The 13,637-nt window shown below is 52.8% G+C and overlaps 3 protein-coding genes and 1 non-coding gene across 9 annotated transcripts in view; 1 reads left to right on the top strand and 3 right to left on the bottom strand.

Moving 5' to 3' along the window:
* The first annotated feature begins 25 nt into the window (after positions 1-25).
* TERB2 (telomere repeat binding bouquet formation protein 2) lies at positions 26-7,876 on the top strand. Its single transcript, XM_077185753.1, has 7 exons — positions 26-1,876; positions 2,308-2,389; positions 3,818-3,963; positions 4,795-4,853; positions 7,012-7,100; positions 7,206-7,294; positions 7,364-7,876. The coding sequence occupies exons 1-7, from the start codon at positions 1,813-1,815 to the stop codon at positions 7,504-7,506; spliced, it is 672 nt and encodes a 223-aa protein (XP_077041868.1). The 5' UTR covers positions 26-1,812; the 3' UTR covers positions 7,507-7,876.
* A 297-nt stretch (positions 7,877-8,173) lies between these two features.
* RPS17 (ribosomal protein S17) lies at positions 8,174-10,864 on the bottom strand. The gene is made up of 5 exons (XM_054642299.2): positions 10,708-10,864; positions 10,349-10,500; positions 9,789-9,894; positions 8,687-8,752; positions 8,174-8,298 (listed from the first exon to the last, which is right to left on the bottom strand). Exons 1-5 carry the CDS (start codon positions 10,708-10,710, stop codon positions 8,218-8,220), a joined length of 408 nt encoding a protein of 135 aa, XP_054498274.1. The 5' UTR covers positions 10,711-10,864; the 3' UTR covers positions 8,174-8,217.
* Positions 10,066-10,193, bottom strand: LOC129126526 (small nucleolar RNA SNORA71). The gene has a single exon (XR_008535083.2). It is a non-coding gene; the product is annotated as a small nucleolar RNA SNORA71 (small nucleolar RNA).
* Positions 10,865-11,539: 675 nt separating the features above from the next.
* The window catches only part of CPEB1 (cytoplasmic polyadenylation element binding protein 1), a 32,511-nt gene continuing 30,413 nt past the window's right edge, over positions 11,540-13,637 (bottom strand). For all 6 annotated transcript variants that reach the window (XM_077185752.1, XM_054642294.2, XM_077185748.1 and 3 more), the window contains exon 11: positions 11,540-13,015. In XM_077185752.1, the coding sequence (XP_077041867.1) occupies positions 12,905-13,015 (111 nt within the window). In that variant the 3' untranslated portion in view covers positions 11,540-12,904. The remainder of the gene's footprint in view (positions 13,016-13,637) is intronic.

Here is a 13,637-nt window from a genome sequence, read left to right as displayed (position 1 = left end):
TCTGTTACACTCTGTTAGTGTGGGGGATTCACACTACCCAAAACCAGTGCTGCTGCCATCAGCTCACTTTTATTTTATGAAGAAATCAGAATGATTGCTTGAGGAATATTGTATCCAAATGGATTTAACCAGGATCACTTGTGTGGAATCCCATGTCTCTTCCTGGGTACATTAAGATTTGCTGTGATGGTGTCATAGAACATACACTTGAGATTTTTGATTGATAGATATTGTCTTGTTCCATAGCTGTTTTCATTATAACCAGTTCTTTTGTTAGGGATTTGGCTAATCCAGGCTGTTGCACGTCCAACACCCACATGGTTGGTTGCTGAGGGGCAGGGGCCCGTTATGGGGATCCCTTTGGGTTCATCAAGGGGTGTTCAAGGAGGACAGGTGGGGCTGTCGTGGCTGGGGGGTTGTGCACAGTGCTCATGTCAGCACAGGACAGCAGGACACAGCTCAGCCTGCAGCACCAGATGCACTCAGGCAGCCCCAGCAGTGCTCCCTGTGTGAGAGAAGGTGGCCTGGGAGAGAGGAAAAGGTTTCAGCTTCTCTCCCAGAAACCCCAGTGGAGCAGCACTGGGTGCTGTATAAGCCCAAGGAGCTGTGGAACATGTCCTGGCCTCCTCCCCTGCATCATGAAAGGCCACCAAAGTGCTTTCCACCACCTCAGCTCCACCTTTCCTATCCTCAAGAGCACCAGAATAATTGCTGGGTAACCACTCCACCAAGAGAGCTTCACCCTAATTAGGAAAGGAGTGGAGGCAGCTACAGAAACTGAAGATTCAGGGGAGGTAATGTGAAGTGACCCTGTCTCCAAAGGACACATCATCATCTTCACACACGGGGGAGGTCTGCCCTGATTGCATCTGTGGGATTTTTCTGTTCCTATTTTGATGGTTTACTCAAAAATCCCCTGTCTGTGGGAGAACAACACGTGACCACATCAGAGGCTGATTTCCTTTCCTGTGGATTTCAGGACAATGTCCAGAAATACCTTCTCAGTTTTATCCAGCGTCCTTGGGGTTCTGAGGTACTCGGGATCTTGCTGAGCTGCTGCTGCTGGCAACAGTTCCCAGGGGATGGGTGATGCTGAGGGATATCTTGGGAAACTTCAAGCATGAAACAAGCCTCATTTGTGCTTTATGAAACAAAAGCAATTTTTCTGTAAGCAGTTTCTGGAATCAGCAAAATGCAAGGGTATTTCTGAGAAAAGCTTCTAGGAGAACAAGGATCGAGTCCAACTCCTAACTCTGCATGGGACACCCCAAAACCCCGCCCTGTGCCTCAGAGTGTTGTCCAAGTGCCCTTTGAGCTCTGTCAGGCTTGGGGCTGCCCTGGGGAACTGTTTCAGTGCCCGGCCAGGCTGTGGGGGAAGAACCTTTCCCTAATATCCAGCTTAAAGTTCCCTGGCGCAGCTTCAGCCGTTCTCCCTCTTGCCGGGTTTTCCCACCACCGCTTCCCCTCACGGCCGTTCCCGCCTCCTTTCCAGCCCCTCAGGGCCGTTCCGCTCAGGGCGGTTCCCGCCTCCCCCCAGCCCCTCACGGCCGCTCCCGCCATCTTCTCCCCTCAAGGCGGTTCCTGCCTCCTTTCCACCCCCTCACGGCCGTTCCCGCCTTCCTTTCCCCTCAGCGCGGTTCCCGCCTCCTTTCCACCTCCTCACGGCCGTTCCCGCCCTCCTTTCCCCTCAGCGCGGTTCCCGCCTCCTTTCCACCTCCTCACGGCCGTTCCCCTCAGGGCGGTTCCTGTCTCCTTTCCAGCTCCTCACGGCCGTTCCCTCTCTCGGCTCCTCTCCGGGCGGCTCCCGCCGCGATGTTCCGCGGACACCGCGCTTGGTTCTCGCAGAGCGTCAGCCCTGGCCCGCGGGGGCTCTGGGGTGAGGGGGCCAGACCGCGGCCAAGTCCAGGGGAGCCCCGGGGCACGGAGCGGGCAGGGATCTGCGGGGGAATTGGCAGGGGGGGACGGTCCTGTCACTGCCCAGGGGGAATTAAGAGGGGAGCACAGCCCACCCATCATTCCTCAGCAGGGCACAGCAGTGAGGGCACAGCCCTGTCACCCCTTCGTGGGACTGAGACCCACACAACAGGGCAGAACAAGAGTTTGGCCAATCCACGGTGCGCCCACACTGAGGAAAAGCCCTGACCAGCCCTCAGGGGAGCAATGGGCATCCCACAGCCGTGGCGAGCTGTCACAGCTTCCACTTCAGGGCCAATCTCTGCAGCTCCACAAGCAGCTGTCCCCTCCCCGGGTCACCCCGAGGTGGGAACCCCGGGATGCCTCGCTCACCTGGCTCCCTGTCCCCGGCAGCCGACGGCGGCGGGACCATCGCCCACTGGCTGGATGCCGACTACCTCTTCAGCAGCGATGCTGCCCACCCCGACACCCGCAGGTGGGCACAGGAGCTTTAATGTATTTAGTGAAAAGTATTTCATGGATATTGACATCCTAGTGACTGTGAGAGCACCAAAATTCAAGGGTGTGTTTTTAAAGTCATGGCGTGGATCTGCCATTGGCCAGTGGGCTCAGGAAAACTCACACCCACACTAAGCTATAGATAGACAGAATAGAGAAAAACCATCCCTGGGTTGAGAATGGCTTAACTGTGATATAAATTAAATTAATTGTGCTGGTTTCTTGCTGGCTGTGAATTATCTGCTGGAAAATCAGCATCTGAAACAGAGGTGACACAATTCCCAAGAAGGAACCTGGTGCTAAAAAGCCAATGTGAATTAATGCTAAAAGGAAGCACTGGGTTAAAAATGGACAGAAAAGGACTGAAATGCTTAATTAAAAAGAAAAAAAAAGAGAGCTATGGAACATTTGTACATATATAAGGAAAGTCTTAAGGATCTTTCTCACTTCCTCAATATCAGCGAGTTTTTGTATTTATTCATTATTTAGTCATGTAAACATATGTATGGGGAAGGAAGCTGCGATATTTCCCTTAGGCTTTGCTAGGCTGAATTAAGTAGTTTCTCTAACAGACCAGTGCTTAAAACTGGCTTTGAATTTTGGAATCTTTCAGCCACCTGCTCCAGCTAAGCAAGGGGAATTCTAGTAAACACAGAATAACAGCTTTTCTTCTGTAACAATGTGCTGCCAGACCAGCCTGCTCCCCCAGGAGAATTCTGGATAATTTATTTATATATATTTATTTTTTTATATTTTTATATTTGTATTTTTATATATTTATATTTATTTATATTTATATATGTATACTATACTATATAGAGAGTATATGTAGCATATATATAGTATATATAGTATATATGATATATACTATATTTAAACATATATATACTATTACTATATATAAAATTATATATATATTCAAAATACATTGAATATATATATATTCAATGTATATTTTTAGATAGTTCCTTGTGAAAAAATGCAATCATTATACACATCCTCAAACCCAGAAAACAAGATTTAATTCCTCTCTAAGGAGGACAGTGATGGCTGGAGCACCCTCCACCTCCACTTCCTCGCTCAGCTGTATGAGCAGGAACCAGTGTGGTGAAGGATAATTGTAGAAAAATCCTGTCTTTGCCCTCCCCTAAGCAGTTTCACCTCAAGAACAGAATGGGACTGTGTAATCCCTAAAAATACATTTACCCTGATCCCTCCTCCAGGCTGCCCCTGGGAGGTGCTGGCAGCCACCACACGACTGGTAGAGTCTCACAGGTAGAAAATCACAGAAAATTAGGTGCTTTTGGCAAAAAAAATCAGAGCAAATTTCATGACAAGATCCCTCTAAACGTTTTCATTTTGGTTTGCTTTCTCTTTGGAAACCAGCTCTCTTTCTGTCTTCCAGCATACACGAGAGTCTCAGTTACCTGGAGGGCAAAGCCACGGTCTTTCACTCCTGTTACCTCTCAGTGTGTGCGAGCACCCGAGCTGCAGAGAGGCCCTCGGTGGTTCTGGGCCACTTTGTCCTGCCCCCTGCCTGCCTGCATGAAGGTCAGGCAAAAACAATCATCTGGGGATATTTTCCCGTGGAAATCCCCCATGAGTACAGCCTTGGTACTGACAGTTACTTGTCTGCAGGGAGGGACTTTTCCTTCTGTTTGGGAGTGGCTCTTCCTCCCAGAGGACAGAGTATGATCCATCTATTATCACAGAATGGCTTGAGCTGCTCTGGGAAACCTGTGCCAGGCCCTCACCACCCTCACAGGGAAGAATTTCTTCCCAGCATCCCATCTAACTCTGCTCTCTGTCAGTTTGAAGCCTTTTCCCTTTGTCCTGGCACTTCAGGCCCTCGTCCCCAGTCCCTCTCCAGCTCTCCTGGAGCCCCTTCAGGCCCTGTCAGGGGCCCTGAGGTTTCCCTGGAGCCTTCTCTTGTCCAGGTGAGCAGCCCCAGCTCTCCCAGCCTGGTTCCAGAGCAGAGGGGCTCCAGCCCTTGGAACATCTCTGTGGCCTCCTCTGGACTTGCTCCAACAGCTCCGTGTCCCTCAGCTGTTGGGGACCCCAGAGCTGGAGGAGCACTGCTGCTCCTGAGAGGGCCAGAATCCTCCCCTCTCCTGCTGCCCACACTGTGGGATGAGCCCAGGACACATGGAAGCTCACATCCACCAGCTTCTCATCCACCAACACCCCCAAGTTCTCCTCAGGGCTGCTTTCAACTCACCCTTGCCCACCCTGAATTTGTGCTTGGGATTGCCCTGGCCCAGGAGCAGGACCTTGCATTTGGGCTTGTCCCTAGAGGCACCTGCAGGGCATCACACTGGCAGCAAGTGCCAGAGTTCTGGTTTTTGGTGCTCTCACAGTCACTAGTTTTGTTGTTCTTGTCAGAAATCAGAAGGAAGATTGGCCGGTTTATATGGGAGAAGGCAGATACCCTTGAAGAACAGGTAAGATGAAAAATTTGTACTACACATGTATGTGCTGGAGGATGAGCTTGTGCTGAGCAGGGAGCTTGCACAGGAATTCAGGGGAAAAAAGAGCCTATATAATTTTTGGGAAAAGGGGCAGGCAACTCAGGAAGCATTTAAAGATGTTTTTAGGTCATGCAGAAAGAAGAAAATTAGAGGTGAAAGCTCGGTTAGAACTTAATCTGGCCACCTGTGTAAAGGATAATATTTTTATAAATTATATATATAAAAGGAGGACCAAGGAAAACCTCTATTCTTTATTGCAGTGTCCATCACCAAGGACTAGGAAAAGGCTGAGGTACTTCCCACCTCCTTTGCCTCAGTCTTCAGCACTAAGACTGAATCAGTCTTAGTTGGATCAGGACAAATGGCCCCCTGAGGTGGTAGACAGGCATGGGGAGCAGAATGGACCCCCAGGAGGAGGCAGTCACTGCCCTGCTGTGCCACTTAGATGCTCACAAGGGCCTGGATGGGATCCATCCCAGGGTGATGAGGGAGCTGGAGGAAGAGCTTGCCAAGCTGCTGTCCATCATTTATCACTAGTGCTGGCTCACTGGGGAGGTCCCAGATGACAAGGGACACCCATCCACAAGAAGGGCTGGAAGAAGGGTCTAGGAATTAAGAGATCTTTCAGTGTGACCAGTGGCAGGGAAGGTTATGGAGCAGATCACCTCAAGTGCCATCACCTGGCACATCCAGGAAAACCAAGGGATCAGACCCAGCCAGCATGGCTTTAGGAGAGGCAGGTCCTACCTGACCAACCTGATTTCCTTTCATGACAAGGGGATCCACCTGGATGAAGGAAAGGCTGTGATGTGCCTATCTGGATGTCAGCAAAGCTTTTGACACCATTTCCCACAGCATCTCCTGGACAACTGCAGCCCACAGCTGGGACAGTTGGTGTCTGGTCACCAGTGGTGTCCCCCAGGGATCAGTGTTGGGCCCAGGCCTGTTCAACACCTCTCTTGAAGATCTGAGTGAGGGGACTGAGTCCACCCCTGGCAGACAGACAGGTGACACCTGAGTCACAAGCTGCGTGGCAGTGTGGTTCTACTGGACACTAGGAAGGCTCTGCTGAGGGACCTGGACAGGATGGATCAATGGACCAGGGTCACCTCTAGGAGGGTCAACAAGGCCAAGGTCTGGGTCCTGCACTTTGGCCACAATAACCCCTGCAGAACTACAGAATGAGAGGAGTGGCTGGAAAGCAGCCCGGCAAGAAAGGTCCTGGGAGTGCTGATCAACAGCAGCTGAACACGAGCCCAGGTGGCCAAGAATGCCAGGGGCACCTGGCCTGTGTGGCCAGCAGGACCAGGAAGTGAATTTTTCCCCTGTACTGGGCACTACTGAGGCCCCAACTTAAGTGCTGTGTCCAGTTCTGGACCCCCTCAATTCAATTCAAGGACATTTTGGTGCTGGAGAAGGCCCAGAGAAGGAACTGAGCCAAGGAAGGGTCTGGAGCACCAGGAGGGAGCTGGGGGGGCTCAGCCTGGAGAAAAGGAGGCTCAGGGGGGACCTTCTGGCTGTGCACAACTCCTGACAGGAGGGGACAGCTGGGGGACTGCTCCCAGGGACCAAGGGACAGAATGAGAGGACACTGCCTTAAGCTGCACCAGGAGAGGTTTATGTTGCACATCAGAAAGGATTTTTTCCTAGAAGGGGTGACTAGGCACTGGAATGGGCTGCCCAGCATGACTGGATGTGGCACCCAGTGCTCTGGTCTGCTTGGGAAGGTGCTGACTGGTCACTGGTTGGACCTGATGGTCTTTTCCAACCTGATCTGATTCCTTGTGCTCGCTGTGCTGTGTCCCTCCCTGCATGACATCCTGAGGGGGACAGCAGTGGAAGGACTGTCCCCCTTGCTCAGACATATCCAGTCTCCCAGTAGTGTGCTGTTCCAGGGATTCCAATTGCCACAGGCTGAGCTCAGCCCTTTGGTCTGGTGTTTTCCTTCCCTGTGTCACTGCCCACTCTCCTCTCAAAGCAACTTCCCAGCATTTTTGAAGCAGGAATGCCCTTAAATTTAAAATTGAACTCTGAATTATACTTGAAATCATAAGCCCTAAGAATCCATGCACCAGGTGTCTGCGGGTGACCCAGGGACAATTTTAATTCATTCTTCTGCTGATATTCACAGCCCAATGAAAATCTGACAGAGGAACCAGAAGCAGCAAGAAATAGCTGTGAGGAAAAATCAGAGGAGGAAGTGCTAGACCTGGCCGAGAGGTATTTTCCTATCTTGGGTGGTGGGATTTGGATACACCTCCAATTCCATGCAATCCTAACACATAGGAACTAACACACAGATTTTTTTTTCCCCTCCTAATACAGCAGTGAAGAAACAGAGTCTGAAGTACCTACCCAGGGAGAATTTCCATGCCGTGCCCTCCAGGAATACCCAATAAATAACATGGTGACAGGTAAATAAATCCACCTGGAAAGGGCTGCAGATGGAGCAGGGACTCAGTGAGCCCATTCTCCCTCCACAGGCTATGCCTCTGCACGGGACATGAAGAAATATGAGGGGGAACTCCACGACTTTATCCCCGGCACCTCGGGCGATGCAGTGTACTGGGTTCAAAGCAAATGCAGCATTTACTGTGAGAAGGCCAAAATGAAGAGGAAATGTTAAGGAACAGGTGGCTGGAGCAGCAGAAAGCTGCCAGATGATTTATGAATTATCCCACCACAGCTCAGAGCATTCAATGTGTTAAGTACTGGCTACAGTTATAGCAGTATTTGCTTCTTTAAATAACTACTTAAACTAAATTTCACAACAAACATAAATACAGACATTTTTCCCCAAAACACAAATATTTTCTTTTTATTGTGGGGCTGTAGGGAGTGTGGTGGTTTAAGCTGTGTTTTAACTAGTGTAAGCAAATTTTTCTTGGAGGGACAATCCAAGGGGAGACATCTCACTTTCATTTAATTAAAGAATTTTAAGACTTTTTCCCTTTTGTTTAAGCACTTGGAAATCACCAATACAGTTGCAAAAACAACTTTTATTGTGGTACAGCCTGATCTTTGGGCTGTCCACTTGGAGGAAGCACAGAAAAACCTAGGACAGGCTCCCACAAGCTCCAAGGAGCCACCATGGTTGTTCTCCCACTGCCCCAAAGGCAGGAGAGCCTCTAAAATTAAACAGCTTTGCACCTCACACCCCAAACTGCCAGGAAAGAGCCCAAAAAGATGCTGGTATGCACAAAGGTGTTGAGTCCTCTGCATGCTCCAATGTGGCACCCCAAGGACCCCCCCTCCCTCATCCCTTGGGTGTCTAAAGACCAGGCAGGCTGAGATGGTTTCCTCACGTTTATTGGAAAAGCGACACACAGGGACAGACTCAGAGCGCTCCTCGGGGCGTCTTGAAGTTCATTCCCACTGTAGGCTGTGTCACCTGCAGGTTGGACAGGCTGCCAAAATCCTGGAAAACAGCACAGCAACAATGGGATCAGTCACAGCATCCTGCCCACTGACAGTGGAGGCAAGTTCCTCCAGGGAGGTGTAGGAAGGGGGAAGGTGCTGTGGCAGCACAAAGGATGGACCAAGGTCTCCTAAGAAGGGGAGACCACCCTGCAGCAGAGATTGACTCCTTGGTGAGGGAATCATCAGAATGGAGGGCAAGGAACACCCCCACCCTGCTGGTGGCAGAGCTCCCAAGCCTCTGCCCTTCCAAAAGCCATACATGAACTGATCCTCCCACAGGACCCCGGGCAGAGGGACACCCTTGACACCATCCAGCCACTCAGGGCAGCAGCAGCTGTGCCAGGGATATGCCAGCAGCTGGGCAGGGAACACTTGTGGCCACTCACCAGGAGCTTCAGCATTTCCTTGGTGTCTGGGTCCACTTCAATGATCTCCTGGTCAAGGGCAGAGACCTGGGGACAGAGGGGAGAGAAAAAGTGTGATTGATAAAGCCCCACAACAACCTGAATGTCACCACAGCCACTCTGGTCTCATCCCACTGCTGTGGGGAGCAGTTCCAGCAGCAGAGACAGGAGCATCCTGGTGGAACACAAGCTTTCCTGACTGAACACTGCAAGAGGCCACTGGCAGTAGAGGGAAAAGCCTGATTTATGGCAATCTTTGGAAACTGAGGCCCAACCTGCTCCAGGCCAAGGCTGCTGAGGAGCTGGCATTAGACCCTCAACTGCACCAGTCTGGGCAGTCATCAGTGACACAAGGTCACCACAGCGCCAACAACACCCGTGCTCTCCTGCTCTTTACTCCCTGCAAAACTCCCTCCAGTCCTCTCCAGACCCCAAAAACTCCACCTCCACAGATTTCCTTCCCCAAGAGCTATGTAACACCAGGATTTTTCTAAGAAACCACAAACAGCACAGGTTTTGTGTGCTGACACTGCACCAACAGCTGCAGCATGGACATTCCTTCACTGTAACCCCTCTCTGGTGCCAGCACAGAAACCAGCAGGTCTGCCAGGAGCTGACTGGGAAAATCTGGGAAAAGGGCAAGATGTGCTGTGCCTGAAGATTACAGGATTTAGGAACAACAGGATCACATTCCTGGAACAAGGGAAGCCCTCCTGGACCACCTCACCCAGGTGACAGGTGAGATCTTGAGCTCGCCCAAACAGAGGGTTAAGGCAAGGGTTTTTTACCAAAACTTCCCTCTGGGGATTCCAGCTACAAGGCAGGTTTTCAACCGTTCTGAAATATCCTCCTGCTTCCCATCAAATTTCTTTTTTCCCAACTTTTAAGTTAAGAAAACCAAACCATGAGAAGCCAGCTGTCCTTCCTGTCGCAGGTGGCAGCTTTGGAGGGATCCACCTCAGCCCCCTTGATCCAAACTCTCCTCAGCTCCTCCTGGCTGGGGGTTTGTTTTAAAGAAATTTGGGAGGATTTCTGGAGATCCAGCGAGGCAGGATGGAGTGAGATGGGGAAGCTGGAGCCTCACCTCTGGGACGTAGTTATCCCTCCTCTCCCTCTCCTCCTCCTGCAGTTTGATGGAGATGCCGCGGACAGGGCCCCTCTGGATTCGCTTCATCAGGTGGGTGACATACCTGCGGGGACACGGGGGTGTCCTGGGCTTTCCCGAGGTTCATGGCACCCTTCCCCACACCCCAAATCCCGGAACCACAGCAGGATGAGGACAGCTGTCACCATCCACCCCGGCAATGTCCCACCACTCACCCTGGCATCATCCCATCACCTCCATAGGATCAGAGACAAAGTGTCCGACAGCAACAGGGTTTGGGGGAGACAGAGACCCCCCCAAACACGGGAAAACTCTCGCTCTCCTCTCCCTGCACTATCAATGACCCGGCCACAGGCGGGACCGTAATCACTTTCGAATGCAGGAACGCCCACGCCGTGCCCGAATCCCCCAGGCCCTTCCGATGCCCAAACCTCCCGGGGACACCCCCAGCTGCCCGAAGCCCATCCGGGGCCCCGCGGTGCCCGAACCCCCCGCGACCCTCCGGTGTCCCAAGCCCACCCGGGCCCGCAGTGCCTCACCCCGCAATCTTGTTGCGCAGCTTCTTGCTGGGGATGATGGCGATCTCCTCGCACACGCGCTTGTTGGTGTGGAAGTCATTCCCTAGGCGTGTGTAATACTTCTCGATGATCACCCGCGCCGCTTTCTTCACCGTCTTCGTCCGAACGCGTCCCTAACGCGGGGTGGGCGGGAGGGCCGCCGGTCAGGCTCCGCCGAGCCCAGGCCCAGCGCCCCCCGGTCCCCCTTCCCCAGCCATCCCGGACTCTCATCGCCCCTCACTGCCCCTCGCCCCGGTCCCCTCCGGTCCCCACCGCCGCTCCCCGCCGCGGGGGCGCGGGCCCGCCCGAGGATGGCGGCGGATGGCGGGACCCGGACTCACCATGTCGGCGGCAGCCGCGGAAAAAGAGCGGAGGGTGGCGGGAGGCGCCGGAAGCCAGCGGCGCTCACCGCGCCCCCTGGCGGCTCGGAGGGTTCCAGCAGAGGCGGGAGCGGCGGGCGGGGCCGAGCCCAGGCGGGAGCGGCCTGAGGCGGGAGCGGCCCGAGGGGCCCCCGCACCGCCCCGCGGCCCGGAACAGGATGGAGCAACCCGGGAAGGGAATTGGAGAGCGCGGCGGTGCCAGCGGCACCGGCCCCTCCCACAGCTGGCCCTGGGAGAGGACACGGAGCAGCTGCAAACTCGCAGCCCTCCGCCCCAGAGGAGGAGGGGTGAGCACAAGGCTGCTGCAGAGTCAGCGCTGTGGGACGGGGAAGGAGCCAGAGCCTGCCCTGCTCCAGGGACACCGGGCACACACGGTGGCCGCTGTGGCAGCCTCAGTCCAACTCGGCCCAGCCCCACAGAGAGGAGCCTTGGATCCCTCTCCCCTCCCAGCCCTGCAGGAGCAGCACCGCCCCTGCCACAGTGGGAGAACACAGGGCAGCACAGGCCCCTCTATCAGCCTCATTAACTTCTTGTTGCAATTAGGGGAGCTCCGGCTGGAGCCTAGGGGCCTGTAGGGACCTCAGGTAAATGGGATCTAAAAATGCATTGCCCAGCAGACAGAACTCCCTCCCAGCTGAGTCACCCACCAACACAGCATCCACAATTCATAGCTCCATCCATCCCCTCTCCCCAAACCACATCCATACCTTCCTCCACACCTCCAGGGAGTGACAGATACCACAGCCTGTGAGATGCAGAGATCTCCCATGAAGCACACAAGGCACAAGAAATATTTTTTTTTTTGCTGCAACGTGTTTATTATGTGCCAAAAACTACACCACAGCTTACTCCACACGTCTGTAGGAGAGTGCAGTCTTGCCTGCATATACTACAATGAGGTAGAGACTTCACACACAGCTTCACAAAACCCCACAAAGAGCAGCTGGGATATGCAACAATGCAACATCAGCTCAGCAGGAAAGAAAAAAAAAATAATCATAGTAAAGAGGGAGAAATTATGACACTGGTTCTTTGGCACACAGCTTCCAATAGAGGGGAAAGTAACAAAATAATAATGATCAGCATAATTAAGGTCTCAAATCCCAGCAGCAGCATTTCAGTCGACTGCACTGATACTCCAAACATCTCGGGAAGGAAAGGAAAATTACTTGTCCCCTCTAAGAGAAAGGGCTCCCAGGAACCTTCATCGTCCACCAAAACGCAGCCCTTTTTTAGCTTGTTACAAAAGAAAAGGTAAGTCCTGTGACTTTGTGTGATTAAAAACCTCTATCAACCCCCCATAAGTGCAACTTAAAAAAGTGCAACAAACTATTTAAAACTATATACAGCAGCTCAGAGATCCTCATCCCGTCCAGTTTCAAATCCAAAAACAAAAAAAAGCCCGGCCTGTCCCGTTGCAAACCCCTGGATTTACAACGTCCTGCCATCAGCCCCCAGACACAAATTGCAATAATGTTAAAAGCTGCCAGGAAAAGAAAAAAATCTCTCATTTCAAACGACTTAAAAACTGTTTTTAAGAGTGTAAAAAGGAACTCGTAAAAACCCTCGAGCGTAAAATATGAAATATGATTTGGTTTAAATGAAGAGCAAAGTCTCCTTGTTGTTACAGTAAAAAACGCCAGCTGAACACCCAGGTCACACCATCCAGGTGGGGGTAAATGAATGGAAAGGCACTGTATGGCAACGGCAAAACAATGACCAATGAGACCTGCGCTCTCTCCACCAGTATTGCAAGGAATGTAAAAAAGCGCCTTTAAAAAATAAAAAAACCAGGGCGGGGGCGCCTGCGGCGACACCCCCGCGACACATGGCCCTTGGTTGGTTGGGTTTATTTGTTTTCAATTTTTGCTTCTCGTCAGCAAACCAGGAACCAAAGTCTGGGAACTGCAGAATGGCTTGAGGGGCACTCCCCCCCTCAAAACACCCCCAAACAAACCCCAACAAAACTCACTGTGCATTAGTGCAGAAACAAAAAGACCAGCAAGTGCAAACATGAATGTAAGATTTTTGTTTTTTCCCCATCAGTCCTCAGGAAGAACGTTCCCAGCCGGGCCTGGCTCCGGCGGGCGCTGCTGCGCTCTCCTCGTGGCAGGCTCTCCCAGGACTCTGCCCGTGCCAGCCCCGGGCCCGGTGCCCCTTAGCTGGAGTCCCGGTTCTTCTGGTTGCGCATCAGCGGGCGGTGGTGGCGCAGGACCTCCATGGAGTGCTGCCAGTGCCAGCACGAGCGGCAGAAGTACTTGAAGCAGATCTGTGGGCAGAGCACAGGGGTGGGTGACACCAGCAGAGCCACTCCTCCCCTTCACCCCTGCCTGGTTTTGCAGCCCCCATCAGCACAGTGGATCCGTGGGTTGGACGGGAATGCCAGCGATGCTGTGGAGGGCCTGGTGTGCACAGCTTCCATCTTTTGAATAGGTTTGAAAATCAGGGACTGGGCACTGGGGCAGTAGCTGGGCTCTGCCAGGGCTCCCATAGCTCCCATGGCATTCCTGCCCCCCGCTCATATCCCATTCCAGCTCTGCAGGAAGCTGCCAGAGCCCATCCAAGCTCCTCTGCCTGCAGCCAGAGCTCCCCATGCCTCAGCCAGCCCCAGGGGCATGCACCCCAACCCCAGCCCATCATGGCTCACAGAGCAGCAGCCTCCCCTCCCCTCAGGGGCACCAGTCACTCCCACACTAGGTGCCAGTGCTGCCACAGCACCAGCAAACTGCAGCACCCATGGCTCAAAGCCAGCTGGACATTGCCTGCCTAGGCCTCCTGGCAAGCACCAGCACTGCCCTCCCCAGGAGGGCTGCACCTCCTCCAAAACAAGGTCACCCTCCCAGCTGAGCCCCATCTTGCCCACTGGGGAAGAACCAGTGTATATATCCCCA

Source organism: Agelaius phoeniceus, chromosome 13 (genome assembly GCF_051311805.1).
Source record: "Agelaius phoeniceus isolate bAgePho1 chromosome 13, bAgePho1.hap1, whole genome shotgun sequence".
NCBI lineage: Eukaryota > Metazoa > Chordata > Aves > Passeriformes > Icteridae > Agelaius > Agelaius phoeniceus.
This window is presented reverse-complemented; position numbering and strand designations above follow the sequence as displayed.